This window comes from Lygodium microphyllum, chromosome 28 (assembly GCF_053477565.2).
Source record: "Lygodium microphyllum isolate KBCC chromosome 28, Lygodium_microphyllum_v1.1.10, whole genome shotgun sequence".
NCBI classification, from domain to species: domain Eukaryota; kingdom Viridiplantae; phylum Streptophyta; class Polypodiopsida; order Schizaeales; family Lygodiaceae; genus Lygodium; species Lygodium microphyllum.
The window spans coordinates 99359373-99377858 of record NC_141162.1 but is presented as its reverse complement, the minus strand read 5'-3'; the positions used below and the strand labels follow the sequence as shown (position 1 = coordinate 99377858).

The following is an 18486-nucleotide window of genomic DNA, read 5'->3' as shown; positions in this document are numbered from 1 at the left end:
TGCATGCATATGGTGACACCATGGCATATCAAGCAATACATCACAACCCTCAAGTGGAGCAATGAAGAACTCTTTGTTGTCCACATATCCTTGTATGTGAAATCGAATTCCAATGAGTGGTGTGACAGGCTTTGCATAGCCTTTACATGCCATTCCAACTTTTCCCATGGGTCCCATCTCATCCTCTCTGATGCCTAGACAGACTGCCATGTTAGCTGAGATGAAGTTGGCTTATGCACCATTGTCAAAGAAAATCAATGCATGTTGATCCCTAATTTTGCCCCATGCTCTGCACAACTCAGTAGCATCATCATTGGGCTGATTAGCAACAACATTGGGCACTAATCCTATTGATGTTTTGGGCACCTTTCCTTTAGAATCTCCTTGATTTTTCGATTTTTCAACTTGCTGTCTATTGGGACAATCCCTTGCAATGTGACCTTCTTGTTCACAAATAAAACATTTATTTGCAGCCATAAATTCCCTATGTCGTGTAAATGCTTTTGAGCCCTTTTTCTTTGTTGTTTTGGCATCTTTTCAGGTTGATTTTTAGATCTGCCCCTTTTCTCAACCTTAAACAACTTTTTATTCGGCTTCTCTCTCTCCCAAGCTATAAACTGATTGAATGGTTAAGATCTAAGTCCCAAAAACGTTTTCTTAGTTTGCATGGGCATTTTTGCCAAGTGGCAGCCTTCTAAACCCATTTTTCAGTATTATCCAACCATTTAATTAATTTTTAGAATTAAATAATCTTGAAAATGAATTTCAACCATTTTGACCCTGCCCAATTTAAATGTGCCCATCCATAATTAAATTGGCTAGGCCATTTGTAACCTAGAATGGTCCCTAATCTTTGTTGACCCTTAGACTAGCGTTAATTAATTAATTAATACTAGTTTGTAGTGTCACCATCGACACTTCTTGGCCAAACCACTGTCCTAGGGTCCAATCTGATACCAACTAACCAATAGAACCTAGTTGGTATAACTTATCATAACTCTTGCCTTTAACACCCATTGCATCCTTGGGGTCCTTGATCTATTATCATGAAATAGCTAACATGTGCATCACATTTGCTAAACAACCTTGCACAGAAGTTATGAGCAAGATTAAAGCATCTCAAAATTTCACGTCCCCGTGACAAAGTCAAGTTCTACAATTCATTCAGTCTATTGTTCCTTACTACAAGTTACCTCTTAGGTGGAAACCTTGGATCTCTACGATTCTCTACATCCTCTTCTTATCTCTCTTTGCTCCTCTTTCTTTATTGCTTTTTGAGCCGGAGAGGGACTCATTTTGGGCACTTTATTAGTGGGCGCCCACTTAGTGGTACGCTGCCCTAGACAACTGAGGTGTATAAACAGGCCACCTCTTCATTCATTCGCCCCACTCTTGTTTTGTCACTCCAATATTCTTCCCTCTCCATACCACTGCTGCCCATACCCCTACTGGAGGACAGTGTAATTCGTGGCCATCCCTCTCTCTTTATTCCCTTCACCCTTCAGGCTGTGTTTGGAGGCTCCATCCTTGCTAACATCATCATTAGAATGTTGGTGACATTCTCTCCTACTTGGCGGCCATTAGACTGCTTGCGTTTGGGTCTTCTCCACATGGCATCACTCCTACAGGCTGTTGGTGTCATCTCCAGTGTTGTCTACATTTGTGTTTTCAGCCTGGATCCTCTCTCCCTTGCTTGGTGACAGCTTACACACCATAGGTGTCACCATCCAGGCTCCTACAGTTTGGTTTGCCATCATTAGGCATTTGCTTCACATTTGGCAACCTTCTCCCATATAGACGTCAATTTCTTCAGGATCCTACAGTTTGCGTTTGCAGCTTTCTAGCTTTTGGGATCCACGTTTGCAACCTAGGCCATCTCCCAACGGCCAAGGACTGCACTTCACTCCTTTAATAGTCGATGAACATCTTCCTTATCTTCGACAGCATTAAAGGACTGCGTTCCACTCTCTCCACAGTTGTCCTTCATCATCAGCATACATCTTTGATAGCCCGCCGCTCGGAGGACTACGTTTTACTCCCTTCACTGTGTAGATTCCCCACGAGTATTGCCACTCGATTTAGATAAGATAGTGCAGTCATCTTCAGAGCTTCGACTCTGTTGTATTAGCTTTCCTTCTCATTGCATGATTTAGTGCATCATCATCATGTTCTCTTGTGTTTCTGAGTTTCTCTTCTCTCTCAGTGTTTGCCATACTCATTTTGTGTTTCTTTCCACAGATCGTACCGTCTCTCAGCATTGTTGCATATGCTGGCAACTAGGTACCATCTAGTACCTATCAAGCGTAACTTATTACAACCTTTTCCCTTGGCACTCACTGACTTCTTAGGGTCCTTGGTCTGTCTTTGTGAAATAACTAACTTGCACATCACTTGCACCTCATATTTGCACATTTGATTAACACTTAATCAAATACTAAGCAAAGCATCAAAATTTCATGTCCTCATGACACAAAACACACTATCTAAAACGGTGTTGTGGAGTGATAGAATCTCACCATGTTGGAGATGGTTTGTTTGATGTTGGAGCATAGAGGACCTTCTCATAACCTACGGGTGTAGGTAGTCTCTATAGCAATGCATATCCACAACAGGTCTCCAATTGTTACTTTGAGAGGTACGTCTTCCTATTAGGCATTTTTTGATAAGAAGCCATCCATTGCCCATATTCACATCTTTGGATGTGATTCCTACATCCATTTTGACAAGCAACACACGGGTAAACTGGATGTCAAATCCAAGGAGCATATTTTTGTTGATTATAGCTAGATAACCAATGGCTATAGGCTTTATGATACCTAGATCAGCAAGATAGTAGTGAGGTGAGATGTTGCATTTGATGAGGCTATGCCCTCCGACCCTCTTGTGATGGTTCTTCTTCTTTAAGTGGATCATCTTTTATTGCACCCCCTCCTACACTATTGGCACCGCATTTACCTTCTAGGATTCCTCTTCGCACTTCTTCATCTTTGATACCTATCCCTCCCAATTCCTTGCACCCCCCACCTTTATTGGCTCCTTCTTCTTCTATGACTACTCCTACTCGTACCCTATCCCCTCAAGTTTCTTTGAGGGATGTTGAGCTATCAGAGGGGGAGCTTTCTTTTCCTAGTGAGAGGGAGCCTTCTTTAGCGGATGAGGGGAAATCCCTTTCCCTGACAAGTGCATCAAAGGTTTTGGATGCCTCTAGGTTTCGCTCATAGGAGGAGAAGCCCTACATGATTCCTTGGTGGTTCTAGAAGCTTATTCAAGATTTGTGAGTGACATCCTTTCTTGAGACATTGGTGGCGGGCCCATGATGATCAACGAGATTGCAATCAAAGAAAGGGTGTTCATATTGTGTGAATAACACCTTCATGAATTGAATCTTAGAGGATGGAGAGGTTACTACCATTGAGGAGGTTGGCATGAGATGCTTGGGTGCCATGCTATGCAGGATGAGCTTGATTCCACCGGGAGTTGGTTCCACATCCAGGAATGTAGAAAGTGATTTGTGTGAAGTGGTCTATGAGACCAAACAACTTGCTGATGGCTCGTTGGACAAGCACAAGGTGAGGCTTGTTACCAAGGGATTGGCTCAGAAGGTAGGGTTGGATTATTCAGAGACTTTCAATTAGATGGCCTGTATGACCACTATTTGGGATATCTTGGCTCTTGTAGCCCACCATCATTGGCCTGTTTATGAGGTTTTTGGCTTAAGATGGTATTGCCAATTGTCATTGAGGTAACAAACTTGAGCATGTTACCTTTTAAGTTCTCATGCACACAGAGTTACCCTGCCCAGCACCTCAAGTGGCCTTCTCTTCTCCTTCCAGCCAGTCAGGAAGAGCCATACAGTGCTTTCAGGGATGAAGTTTGCTGTCCAGGGGATGATTAAACCAAATCTCCATTGCAACCCATAATACTATTGAACATACACTCCTTTTCAAATTTCTACAGCAGAAGAGAGCAAAGGACAGTAAAACCTTTACACATAAACCTTGAACTGGACCTCACTGAGTCTTGGACTAGTCTGCAAAGCCTGTACGGAAATGCTTAAAACCTTGGTTGGCTTAAATGAAAGCCATGTGGTCTTCGAAATTGATAATGTTAAAGTTAGTAGACTACGATGTTTAAATGTTCCCATGTGGTCTTCGAAATTGATAATGTTAAAGTTAGTAGAGTACAATGTTTGAATGTTCCCTTGTAGAATATTGCAAGCCTTTGCTGCAAACTGCAGCTGAAACACAGAAAGGCCTGTCTAAGATGAGAAGAGAGGCGATTTACAAGTTAAATTCAGCATAACTTGGAAAACTGAGAATTCTATAGGATTGGTATTAGATTTGACTGGTTGTCACAACTAGGCTCTTGGATAGTATGTCACAGAATCCTATGCAGTTGTGCATATGCCATATGATTGTTTGCATTGTATTTTTTGTTGTATCATTTCAAATCAATGTTTAGCATTATGATGTAAATGTAGGATGCCAAATCAGAAAACTTTGAAGGCTATTGGTATTCAGAGCTATAGCCTATGATTGCTAGATGCGACCTGAACTTCAAAAACAGAATCTTTTTGGTTTACAGGCGTTGGTGAATGGAGATGTGACAAAGGTCTCCCCTCCGCTACTTGAGGAGAAATCTCAAAAGCTCAACTATGATGATCCAGATCAATGGACTACTCTTCCAGATATCTGGAAGAGCATATCAACCAAATATGGAGATGCGATTGCACTGGTGGACCCTCATCATGAACCGCATACTGAGCTTACTTTCAAGCAAGTAATAATTCAACATTTTTGACTTGATACTTGTGTAATATTTTGCAAACAACAGCAAGAAAATGAATCATAGATGGGGACCTTGTTCTATGCTTCTGGCTACATCAGTTATTACACATGTTTGATCGATTTTGTTAAATACCAACATCATAATTGCTTTTTCATGTCAATATTTTGATGAGACAATCTAGTGGTTCCTTAGGATACTATAACAAAGTTGTTCTTGCTCTTACTACCAGGAATAGCACATGCATTTCTTGATAAACATAATAGGTAAAGCAGAAAATCTACGTAGAGATTCTTGGTGTTGCTTACTCTATGAGACCTTTGATTGCTGCATCGAAGACCACAAACATTTTAACTAGATAATTATGAGCTCTTGGCAAAAATGATGAGAGATGCATGAAATGGAAAGTACATTGTGTACTTTGGTTACATTAGTATGTTTATGCTTTGTTGGCTAAAGCAGAAAATCCGTTCTCATGAGTATCCCATATAAGCTGTTTGAAAGGAAACGTGGGGCAGGGTGAACTGACTGTCCTGATTGGGGAAGTTCCATACTTGGAGGATATGGCTTAGGCCTCCACTCAAACATGTGTTGGTTCTTGGTCACTAGGACCAAGCAATTCTGTTGATTTGTTTGATTCCATATTGTTGGTCAACTGTAAGTTGCCAGAAGGCAGAGGAGACATGGTCAATATCCTCATTTGCCAGTGACAAATGGAAGCAATCCTTCCCTTGCAAAGCTTCCTTGCACGGGACAGAATGCTTTTGTGGTGTTGGCAGATTTTTTGGATGAAGGAATTTTGGAGATTTTAGCTGAGAAGGTGCAAGCGAGGCGTGAGCAGCCTCACCCATGAATTCCTTGATTTTACAAATGTGGATTGCTACTTGGAATGTCCGTGGGATTTGTTCATGTAGTAAGCAACATGATATTGGGCGTATTTTGCACGAGAACTGCTAGGATGCTTTGTGTTGTTGAGCACAAAAGCCATGATGATGCTGGTCGTGTTTTGGCTTGTCATGGATTCCATCCTTTTTATGATGGTTGCAAGGCTAAACACTATTCTAGTGTCCTCATAGTTGTACATGAGAAATTCCAGCCAGTGCTTGTTAAGAATGATGTCCATGGACTCTTCTTGGTGATTGATATTGTGTTTGAAGGCCAGGTCTTATGGCTGGTTAGGCTTTATGCACTCAATGACTCATTGCATTGTCAGGCTCTGTGGAGTTGTCTTTGGGATTCTCTGAGGGTGGGATGACTGTTTTTGCTTATGGGCATTTTTAACATGTGTGCTGACCTGTCCTAGTCCGCTTCAGAACACTCTTTGCCCAAGAGACCAGCCAAAGCATCCACCGGCTACCTAATCATGTTAAGCTGCAAAGGAAAATGGTTGGATAATACATAGTGGTGCAATACTTGCATCTTCAAAATTTCTAATAAAAAGGAGTGTTATGCATGGCATAAATGCAATCTAATTGAGACCACGTGGCCACATACTGAGGCAAGTGAAAGGTAAATCTTGAAGCCGATGGAGAAAGCCAAGACCAAAGATCCTGTTTTAGGACATCCATGGCAAAGGCCTACCACTCCTTGCTTTCTGGGTTATTTCCATAAGGTGCCGATGGAGGTGGAGGCACTGGGACATGGAAGCCCTATCTAAAGTTCGGCTGGGGCAAAAGGTTTTCATGTGATTTTCCACTACAAGGATTGGACTCCTTCGACAAATTGATTTCAAATGTCTAGAAGGTGTCAAGACAATATGGCATCTATCATGCTTCACTTAATTGGTAGTGTTTGCATGTTGCAGAAGACATGTTGGCCTTGGTCTATCTGTTGTTGCTCAACCTGCTCCATGATGATTTTCTGGTCTCATTGGCAGCTCGATTTGACAAACTTATTCAAGGCTTTCAGCTACTGTCTTAGCTACAAGCTTAGCTAAGGAATCAGACTAACGGTCTTCAAGATAGTTCTTGCTAGACTCTCAAATTCTTTCAGGCCTTGCATGCATCCCCAACATGGGAAAATGTGGTGAGATTGTAAGATGTAGAGGGTTAAATGGTTGTAGATCCCAGATCAATTGTAAGCATGTGTATGGAATACTTCGCAAACCTTTTGGGTTCGCGACATATATCTTCTTTGCGGGTTGCACAAGCCTATGCGCCTTTTTATGCTTTGGTTAGAAATGAGGTTCCCCATGACATGCAAGATTTTGTGGAAGCTGATATTTGTGAAGGCGAAGTTATGGATGTCTTATTGCATATGCCAAATGATAAAAGCTTGGAGTGTGATGACATCACCGATGAATTCTTTGGGACATACACATCTCTTTTGGGCTGCCATGTGCCAACACATTTGGGCATTGTGCAACATGCCTTTATCGTGGAAAGAAGGGCTAATTAAGTTGATTCCCAAAGTCCCCTTCCCGTCAAAACTTACCTGGTGGAGACCCATTTCATTGATGGGCTCTAAGTATAAGATCTTTGCGAAGGTGTTGGCAAACCATCTCCATAAACACTTGCCCAATCTTGTTCATCCTCACCAATATGGGTTTATTAAGGGTATTTCAATATTCTTCATAATATCCTTAATGTATAGATGACCATAGACTATGCACGGCACATGCAGCAAGAGGTTGTTTTGGTGCAACTGGACTTGGAAAAGGCCTTTGACTTCCTGCAATGGTCTTTTTGCTACCTCTCGTGTCATGCTAAATGATTGAGTCATCAAGTCTTTTTTCTAGGCTGTCCTCTCAGCCCACTCTTCTTTGCACTTGCTACTCACCCTTTGCTTTCCATGCTATTGCACTTTGAGGATACAAGGAAGTTAGCTGCTCTTTCTCTACCTTTGCAATGATAGTTTGTTGGCCAGGCATTGGTTGAGGATACATTCATGATTCAGAAGGCTAATGCTTCTAATCTTTTGTCAGCCTTGGATGTATGGGAATTGTTTGGGAATGTATGGGGCTTGCAAATCAATGCTACTAAATCTTCCCTTATTGATTGTATGGCCTCCAATCTGCCAGATTTAGGATGGCAAGGTAAGATTGTACAGCACGGTGACATTGTGAGACATCTTGGTTACCCCTTGGGGATTGATGTGCAATTGAAAGTCTTGGTGAAATGGATATTGCAGATATTGGAAGCCAAGTTTGTCTATTGGAAATCTGAAGCTTGGCCATTCCATGTGTGTCTCAAAGTAGCATAGACCATTATGCTTCCTACACTCACCTGCTTCTTGCCATTGCTACCTCATTTCATGCTTTGGAAGAAGGATTTTATGCAAGCAGGTATATCTTGGATATTGTGGAGTCATGTTTGCACCCCGAAATCCATGGGAGGGGGGGATGTTTTGGATGTGGGGACCCATACGATAGCCCTCCACTGGTCATTGTTGTGAAGAAATGATGTAAAGGAAGAAAACCCAAAAGCAATTGTATGATAAAGCACAAATTGATAAACACAAAACACGGTTAGGGTTAGGGTAACTTAGAGACAATGAACATGAGGAATAATGAAGTGAATGACTACTAAATATATAGGGCTCATGCAACAAATACACTATGCAGTGAATATTGAACCTTAAACCCTCGTGTTTAAACAGAATCATATACTTTTCATTGCTTTTTGATGTGTACCATGCATAGCTTATTTTTGAGAAAGCTAGCATTTGCATCTAATTGTGTGAGATTGATGTATTACTAAATTGAATTTCTTTTGCCATTGCATTGGAGGTGAAAATGATGAACTACAAGATTTGTAATCCCAAAGTGAGTACAATGACTTTTAATCCATTATCAACTTGATGATGGCTATGGCGTTTCTGCTTTTCCAAGAGCAACAAACCTCATATGGATACCAATGAGGTTCAGGCAAACTGGGTTCAGGCAAACTGGGGTTCTTGTCTGAGAACAAGTTCTCACAAACCTTGGAAATCCAATACATGCCTCATCAAATTGGACCAAGTGGTAAAGTTTGACCCGTTAAAACAAGTCTTGTTTGAAAAAGCATGCTTGGTGGATGAGGATGAATGGGAAGTTGGGGGGGTTAGATCGGTGATGTAGAATATGGAGGTGGATTGGGTGGCGGAGGGGGGTACGCAGAGATAGATTGTGAGTGTCCAATGGGTGGCGATTGATGTGGAGGCACTGGAACATAAATGTTTCCATAAGGTGCCAATGGGGGAGGTGGAGGCACTGGGACACGTAAGTTCTGTTCAAATGTTGGCTAGGAAATGGAAGAATGACCAATTGGGCCACTAGGTAAGGCCATGGGGGTAAACTGTGGTATCAACTGGAGGATACTCGGATATGTTTGGGATGCACTCCGAAAGGGATACATAGAAAGTGTGTGTGGGAGAGATGGAGCCTCCATCATGAGGACGCTGTTTGGATAGAGGGAAGGTATTCTAACAGTTGTGCCTAAGCGTGATGAGGACATGTATTTTTGAAACCTCACTTAACATGTTGATTAATTTTTAATCACATGATTAAGTAAATGTTGCACATATGAGGTGCAATTGGGATTAGAGTAAATTTATGAGCCCAGGACTTGAGAAAATCACGGGATGTTAAAGATAAAAGTTGCTATAAGTTGTGTTGCACAGGTACTTGGAGGTATTTGGTGTCAATTGTTGGCCTAGGTCATTCATTTGGCCATAAGCGTCAACATGTGACACTACAGATGTGGCGTTTAATGGTATCTAACACCGATCTAATGGTCAAAGATGGCACAGTAAGACTTGAGAGTAGAAGATGCCTAGCCAATTTAATTATTGGCCAGTTAGATTATTTTTTTGGGCATCGAAATAATTATTAAATTAATTTTTAGTAATAAAAGACTGAAAAGTAATATTTAATGATGGATAATGTTGGAAAAACCATTTGGGAAGGTTGCCACGTGGCAAACTTGCTCATACAGGCTGGTAAAAGGGTGAAGAAGAGGAAAAACGATCATGCTTATTGTAGCAAATGTGGGAGAGTAGTGAGCAGCCATGGCCAGTCTATTTTCAGCCATTGTAGCTAGCCATGAGTGAGTTTTGAGGAGGAGATTGCAGATTTGGACTCTCCACAGTTGGGTGATTGCATCCAGGTACAAGATGACAACTGATTTGGATGTCTCAGCTGTAGGCAACAACATTTAATGCTGTTGTGGCAGGGCAACAATTACATTTGATTGCTTTTCAGTCATTCTTCGCGACAAAACTCTGAATTTTCTCTCTCTACAGCTTTCTCTCTCATCTCCTAGCCATTTCACAGCCTTGCTCCGAAGATCTTAGCATTTGGACCCTTGGAGGCTGAGAAATCGTAAATTTCTCTTGTAAATCCTAATTTACAACAAAAATTAGGCTTTAGCAACAGCCTTGGGAAGCATGCCAGAAATTGGAAGCTCCAGGACTTGGAATTTTTTTCAGGGCTGAAGGTGAATTTCAGCTAAATTCAGGTGGAGGACTAGCCAGCCATTGAATTTGGGGCATTTCCATTGTCTATGAAGTGGGTGAAGGCCAATTAAGTGCCCGAATCAGGGGGACAAATCAGATTGAAGAGGTCACTTTGGACAGCAAAGGGAGTTTGGATTGCGAAGGGGATTGGGAGAATCACATTGTAAATCAACTTCTTCTTCAATAAAGCTAAAGAAATACCGAAAGGGGTGCCAATTTTGGGGCCAATTGGGTGTGCATTTCCAAGATCAGTAGGTAAATTTGTATTTTCAGATTTGCATTTATTGTTTGCTGCTGTAATTAAGTTGTAATCAAGGGTTTACCACCCATCCATGGAAGGAAGGCTGGTTTCACTAAATGTGCGGAACCCCCCAAGGTTGTGTGTGGTATGTGATGCATTGAATGAAGGTTGAAAGGAAGGTGCAACGGAATGTGAGGGTGGGATGGGTAGGAGCCCAAAAGAATTTGTGATGGGTGTATCTACTTAAGTTTGGAAAGATGATTGTGTTGAGGATGTGGATGTACCTACTTAAGTTTGACCATGAGACACAAAATCATTTGAAGGAAAAGGAGGTGAAGGGATGCTTATAGCTTATGCTTTCAATTGAATACCTTCTTTTGAGTTAAAAAAGAAATATCCGTCTTCTTCATTGCTCATAAACCAAAAATTATTATGGATAGTCCCTTCATCAAGAGGATCTCTTAGACATTTTGAACAGACTTGGTGGCATGCAGGGATAGGGAGTGCATAGTGAATGTAAATTCTCCCCTTTTAACAAAAAAAGAATTTGTTGGTTATAAAGGTTATCTTAACTACTGTCGGGCTATACTTAATTTTCTGGATGATGTGGCCTGTTAGCTTTGCACGTGTCCAGATAGGTGTCAGATGCATGTAGACGAGACGGGATGAGGCACATCAGATCAGGCAACACAGGTTAGGATAGGAGATTAATGCAGGTCAGACTCTTCCAGGGTGGTGCTCAGCACATGTGGCAATCTGGAGTGTGGAGTGTGCAAAGCAAGGGTAGATGAACAGTACCTTTGTACAGCAGAGATTGTCGAGCATGGAGGGTAGATTTGGTGGTGGTTGCAAAGATAGATAGGCCAGGTGCAGCCAGCTCAGCCACGGCATCTATAAGGCAGACTTCTTTTTCTTCAACTATTGAAAGTGACTGGAATGAGAATGTTGTCTGAGCTGAAGATGATGGCAGCCTGTATCATGCATCTGATACCACTGTTAGGTATAGAGCTAAGGTGGGTGAAGCTCCATGTTGGAGAGAGAAAGAGAGAGACACTGCTCTTGCATGTACACAAAAGAAGATATAATGATGTGACAGATTGATGATGAGAGCACAATACTTGGGGCCTCATAATGTAGGCCTAGGGTTTTCCCCCATACCTTTTGTGTTTTCCCCAAACCTTAGATCCTTATTTCATGTTGAAAGGTTTAAAATGTGTTCACACCTTTAACACATAGACACATTCCCACACTTACACACCCAAAGTTGAATAAAACTAGCGCACACTCTTGATGCTTCATTGTTTGCCTTCCTGTAAAAACCTTAAAAAAACAAGATGAGAGCATCTTCCATTCCCATTGCTTTATGTATATCTTTCTTTTACACATTTTAATGGAGGATTGGTCCCTCATTATAAGTCAATGTATTAGTAGTGGTTGCCCTCGTTGATTCCTCAATTAGAGAAAAACAATAAAGATCTACAACTTGACTATTCATCCTCTTTGACAAAGTAATGAGTTGCTTTAGTAAATTGTAAGAAGTACAAGACTTTGAAAACAAGTAATGTTTGAATCTCATGCAAGGAAAGATTACATTGAGCATTATTTGCTATTATTCATTTATGAGTTGCTTCAGTAAATTGTAGGAAGTTAGAGATACAAGACTTTGAAAACAAGTAATGTTTGAATCTCATGCAAGGAAATATTACACTGACCATTATCTGCTATTATTTACTACAGCTTTTCTTCACTACTGTTTCTACCTTGGCATAATATGTTGTCCTCATATAAAGACTTTACTTCCCTTGCTGTAATAAGATTGCACCAGTGGTGTCAGCCTATGGATGGTTTCACATAAAGGTATGTTCAAGTCTGGAGCTTGCACTGAACACAAGTTGCAAAGCGCCTCCTCAACTTGACTAAGACTTGCCTCTTCTTGACCCGTCCAAATAATGGATCATGCCTCACAATTTTTTGAAGAGGATAAAGAACTTTCCAAGGTACTTGACAAGTAAATTGGTTGCTGCCCTAACTCCCATACATACTGTACTTGCATTCTTCATGGCTGTAATTGTGAAAACAGCAGCAAACTAAAGAGTACAGCGAAGAAACTGGGTGAGGGCTTCCGAGAGGGAAGAAAGAGAGCTGCAAATTTGCAATATATGCCTTTCTAAATGCATTTTCCTCTTTATAATCCCATTAAGATCACAAGGGGGTGTTGAGCTAAAACACGCTTTACAGTTGATTAGCATTTTTAAATGGCCCCAAAACATGCTTAATTAATGAAAAACACAAATTTGATGCGCAGTTGGAGAGAGTTGCAATGGTCCCCCCAAACCCTCATCTTTGGGACACCCTTCAACATCTATAAATAGTCGGGCTACCCACCATTCAACCTTATCCTTTGGTGTAGGTTTCTCACTCTACCGTGCAGATTTCAGCCATCAGCTACCTACCATCTGTTGTCCAGCCATCATTGACTGTAGCCCATCACTATCCAGCCCTAGGCAGCCTATTCTCAGCCATCACCCTGTTCTTTGGAGGTCTCCATTTGCTACGTCATCATAGCACTTGATCAGCCTGTGCTTTCAACATCTGGTGCTAGGCAACAGGCTGTTGCCATCTCTCCCATCGGCTGAGTGTTGCTGTACCTGTGTTTTTGTTGTCTAGCAGGCCGTCTGTCCTTGGGCATTCTGTACACTCTCACATTCATTACAACATTCATTCACTTCAGAGTCTCTTCTCTCTATGTTTGTCTTTATGTTTGAGCTTTGAGTTTTGCGTTTTGCGTTTAGGGTTTGGGTTTTACTTGTCTCTGTTTGAGTCTTTGTGTTTTAGCCTTGGTCGTACATGTTGTGTTTCCCTAGTTTAAACCCTAGCGTATCTTCAGAGGGGGCTTCTTGGCAATTAATCACTCTTTATTGGCTGAAAATTTCAATGTAACTTAATTTAAGGTCCAAACTTTTAGTTTATCCCATACACGTTCCCTGCATGCTCAATGTCAAATCTTCATTGCCATCAAAGCTAGGGGCATGAGAATCAAAGTTCATTTTAATTGAAAATGTTAGGTAAAGTTTAATTAAATCATTATAGTTCATTTCTCATTTGGTTCGAGTAAAGTAAGAAGATATTGTTTAATATCCTTGGTAACAACATTGCCTATTGGTCAAGCCAAAAGGTAAAAGTCTAGAGGTAGAAATGACCCTAAGGAGTCACAAAAGAAGTCTTCTTTGGTCTTCAAGTGCTATCCTCAACTAGAAATGGCCTTCGTATCTATGCTTTTGTTCAGGCACACATGATGAGAGAAGGCTTTTCTATTGCCTTCAATTCTTGTGGAGGCTTGAGTTTAGGCAAGGACAAAAGAAACAAAGAAAGAGCTGAGCCATGCTGGTTAGTTGTAGGTAGATAAGGCAAGCTGTTGTGACTGATGTCCAGAAGAAGGAGATTGAGCAAGAAGAAGCCAATGGCACAATGAAAAGGTCAAATGAAAAAAATGGCAGCTTTTTCGTGAAACAGGTGGCCAGTTCCTCTAATAGAAGAGGCAAGTTGAAGTAAAATTGGGTGAAAGAAGGCATACTTGTGCTTTGACTACGTGTATGAAATCAGATACAGGCTTCCTTTTTTAGATTTAAATTTGTACCTAAACCTTGGTTGGACCTACATTAATTGCTTAGGGTCTTGTCATAGACAACCTGCTCCCAGAGAGCGTGAAGATGAGTTTTTACTCTCAAAATCTGTAAAAATTGCTTAGGTTTAAATTTGTACCTAAATCTTGGACCTACGTTAATTGCTTAGGGTATTGTCATAGGCAACCCGCTCCCAAAGAGTGGTAAGATCAGTTTTTACTCTTGAAATCTGTAAAAAAATTTGCATTGATTTGTTTGTGCTGACCAGTGACACCCATATCTTCATATGTCACATTTTACATTTCATGAGTAAAATGTCCAATAATTTTAGGCTGTATGTCACTCTAGGTTGTACATCATTTTTGGCACCCACTGTATGCAGAGTACATGCCTTGTATAAGCTTACTACTTGCTCCTTATATGCTCCCTATATCCCGCTTCATGCTTTATAGGTGCTTCATAAATATCTTTTTGTCATTGCCCGCATCATAGAGAGACCTCTCACATTACAGTTTCTCTTTTCTCAATAAGCATTATAGGAACCATTTTCTAACTCCAAAAATAGGAAGGCTGCATTTTATTTGCAGTTAGCTATTACCACTATCAGTATGAAGAACTGCCTACATAGTTGTTGATAAGCCAGTGATAAAAGAAAATATCTCCAATCTAATTATTGATGAACACTGTAGTTTGTTTTGTTTGGCATTTGTGGACCGTGTCTCACTTTTAGAGTCAATATATAAGGAAACCATATTGCCTTCCTTAAGCTAATGAAACTTTGTGTTTTGAGTGCTCCATAAAACACTTCATGCAATACATTTCTCTAAGCAAATAGTAAGCCTGTAAGCAAATATTAGCCTCTAAGCAAATAGTAAGCCTTATCTTGATGGACATTTCTCATATTACCATGTTCATTGACGAATTTTTGTGCTTATAAAAGCTTGAAAAGCAGATCCTGAAATTCGCAGAAGGGCTGAGGCAGACAGGTGTTTCCTCAAGTGATAAGATTGCACTTTTTGCTGACAATTCATATCGATGGCTTATTGCAGACCAAGGTAATCTTAGATTTGATTTGATTTGCATTGTATACAGATGATTGCTTTGCACACAGCTCCATCTAGATTGTCGAGCATTCTTTCTTCATTATGTTTCCTTCGGAGTAATATAATTAGCCACACCTTTTTCCACAAAAAATAGAAAAGGCAGACCACAATACTGTTGAATTTTCCTTGATTTAAATTTTCACACGTGAGTCTCCCTTGTCTAGTGGATACACAGGATACAGTTTGTGCTAGAGGCTGATACTGCACCTACTTAGAACTCATCTGCTGACTTATACAAAAAAGTATGAGTGCAATATGTCAAAATATCAAGGAAAATAGGAGCTTCTATACAGATAAAAACTTAGGACTCTTTTCAGAGTAGCGGGCTAGTTTATGCAATATCAAAGAAAGCCCCTTTTGATCCCTGTCACATCTGCAGCTTCCTGCTCCTTGTCCCTCCCTTTTCTCCCTTCTTGTTGTCGCTTGTTTCACCTCCCCAGACCCTTGCCCCTTTTGTGTCTCTTCTCAGGAGTCAGCCTGCTCCCTCACCACCTGCCACTCCTATCATGGTCTGACTGGCCTCTCCTGTTCTAATCCTGCTCTTCTGTCTCACTTCCCTTGTCTCAGCAGCTGCCCACTTTCCCTTGAGCTGACACTAGTCCACCCCTTTGTCTCAGCAGCCACACAATTTTCTTACTTCAGCACCTACATGCTTTTCTTGACCCACAGTGCACCCCCTTTTTGGACATGGCCTCTTTCAGTCTACCCCTTTGGCCTCCCTTCAGCCCTTTCCTTCATCCTATCCCCCTTTTTTCCGGCGGGTTGCAAGATCCTTGCAACGATAACTGACAACAATGTTAGCACAAATATATGAGAGAGGGAAATGGGCCCTTGCCTCTACTCTGGACTTATCAATGAAAAAGGCATGAATGTGCCAATGTCAAAGGTGGGACTTCGTTTTAGCATAATGGCATTGGCATGTTTGGAAGGCAGTATAACATACCCACCTTGGTTAAGAGAGGAGGTAACATTTAGTAGTCACTTGGACACCTTTCCAAGAGCAGCACCATCCGGATTGCATATGATTTACTGACTTAGCTGGTTGAGCGGTTCCCAGTATACCTTACAATGAGGTCAAGGCCTTAACCCAAAAGGATGGACCTAAGGGTCCCTATACTTCTATGGTCTTTCTAAAACAACAATTTAACAATCATCCTAAAGAGACTACTATTCACAACCTCTCAAGGATGAGAGTAGTGGACATTGGACTTGGTTTAAAGAGAGTGTGAAACAAGGGGGAGCTAAGTGTCAATCCCTTTGCTGTAGCACAATCACATGTCCATCCTCTGAAAAGAACGTTGCTTTGGTTCTAACCAATTACATAAGGAATGTTAACTCCAGTTCTAACTGATTACTCAAGGAGTCACAATTGATTGACTCTAGCCCTCAATAATCATGTGGAAAGCCACCCAACTTATTGGGTCCACTCACCCTCTGGATAGTCATTGAGACCACCATCCACTCACTTTCCACCCATATACCCAACATCTTTAGTTTTCTAATTAAGTATCCAACCACACTTCGCACATATAAAATCAGCTTTCTTAATTAATCAATTATATAAGGTTCATTGCACATCCCTTTAACCAATACATACAAATAATTTAAGATTGTTCCCTCTAACTTAGGCTTCAATTCTTTTATTATGATTCTTGTCGGATCTCGACTTCCACGAAGTTGGTCCACCTCTTGTTTAAGAGTCGAGGTCTTCCATTTCACAATTGGCGATGGGGATCACAAAGCTCTCCATCCCTATCATAGGTTGTCGAGGATTCAATTGCGCAAAGCCCTTCTAAGCTCCTCCAACTAAGGTGATGAAGTGACAACACACTTGGTATTTCACACCACTTGGCTCTTAGCCTTGGATACCAAGCAATGCCCTTCGTGCTTGTCTCTTCTCTTCAGCATTCCCATTGGACCTTGGGGCTCACCCAATTTCTGATAGCATTGTTGAACCTGTGGATCCAATTGCTACATACACCCACTTGGGTCTTCTTATAATTACAAGTACAATATATAAGGCAATGCTACAAGAACAAGACATGCAATTCTTTCCTGTAACTCTAACAATGAATGTATTTAATAACATCTCAAAATTATGAAAAAAATCTGCCTTGTTAGCTAGATGATTGAATATCAAGATTTCCTTTTTCTTTGTTGTTTGTTTTCATGACAAGCTTGTTAGTTTTCTTGATATCTCTAAGTTGCATGGATTCTGTTTGTCTCCATTGTTTGGGTTTTGTAGTAATATGCGATGAATAATGCTTTGATGGTGGCCTTGTATGAGCTTTGATTCCTCGGTGCTCCTAAAGAAGGGGTGGAATAGGGCTGAAAAATAGGAGTTTGTACAAGCATAGCTAAAGTAATCTAGAAAGTGACGATGGTATTGAAGATAATGATGATGGTGAGGATGATGATGATGGCTATGTAGACAACGAAAAGGTTGTGATAGTTCTGGTAATGGGTAAGAGAGAAGAAAATGGTGCAAATGCCAATGAATAATTTGGCCATTGCTCTCTTCCCAACTCTTTTTTCGTAAACAAGAGTATATTAATGTATGGAGATATTTACATCAGGCCTTCAAGCCAAACAAACAGGATGGAAACAACTATAATGAAGCCAGTAGGCTATCAGAATAACCTACTCTCTCTCTCTTTGTATCTCTTACTTTTTATTACATCAGACCATCAGGTCATCAGAGAAACTGACGAAAGACTTATCGGGACTTTTACATAAAGAAAAAAATCACACAAAAAGGACAGTTGGAGTAGAGCAAACAATCACTAGCTAGGAAGCAGCAATGTCAGGAAGAACTACGTCAGCTGATATCATAGAAGAAATCTGCCATAGCACTAAATCTCAAACACGGGCCACATGACCATGGATTCCCGAAACTGAATAAAAAATAAAGGCATTCCGAGTACGCCAAATATGCCACAGGGCAGTTCATCTAAGGAAATGGAATATGCAGGAATAATTAGAATGCAAGGAAGGCAGAGAGGGCAGCTTTCCCATAATCCATGAACGGGTCGTTATCCGGTGTTGAGTCGCAGAAAACCACACGCGGGAAATAAAACTTTAGATCTGTCGAGCAACCACACAAGAGACAAAAAGATGAAGCAATGTTTCATCACATGTAGTGCAGAATACACAACGACCAGCAGAGATATTTTGAGTACGCAACACCTCTCTAGTTGGAAGACCACCAATTAGCAGTCTCCAAAAGAAGACTTTAGACTTCCAAAGCTGAATGAATCTTTCCCGCTACTTGTTTTTTCTATCCCTTATATGCCATAATTTA

The 18486-nt window shown here is 40.9% G+C and overlaps 1 protein-coding gene across 3 annotated transcripts in view; it reads left to right on the top strand.

Annotated features, from left to right (window-relative positions):
* LOC148011792 (putative acyl-activating enzyme 16, chloroplastic) overlaps positions 1-18486 on the top strand; it is a 253538-nt gene that overhangs the window by 11860 nt on the left and 223192 nt on the right. For 2 of the 3 annotated variants that reach the window (XM_087670449.1, XM_087670447.1), the window contains exons 2-3: positions 4585-4779; positions 15023-15137. In XM_087670449.1, the coding sequence (XP_087526575.1) occupies positions 4585-4779; positions 15023-15137 (310 nt within the window). The remainder of the gene's footprint in view (positions 1-4584; positions 4780-15022; positions 15138-18486) is intronic. The other variant, XM_087670448.1, reaches the window with a different exon arrangement.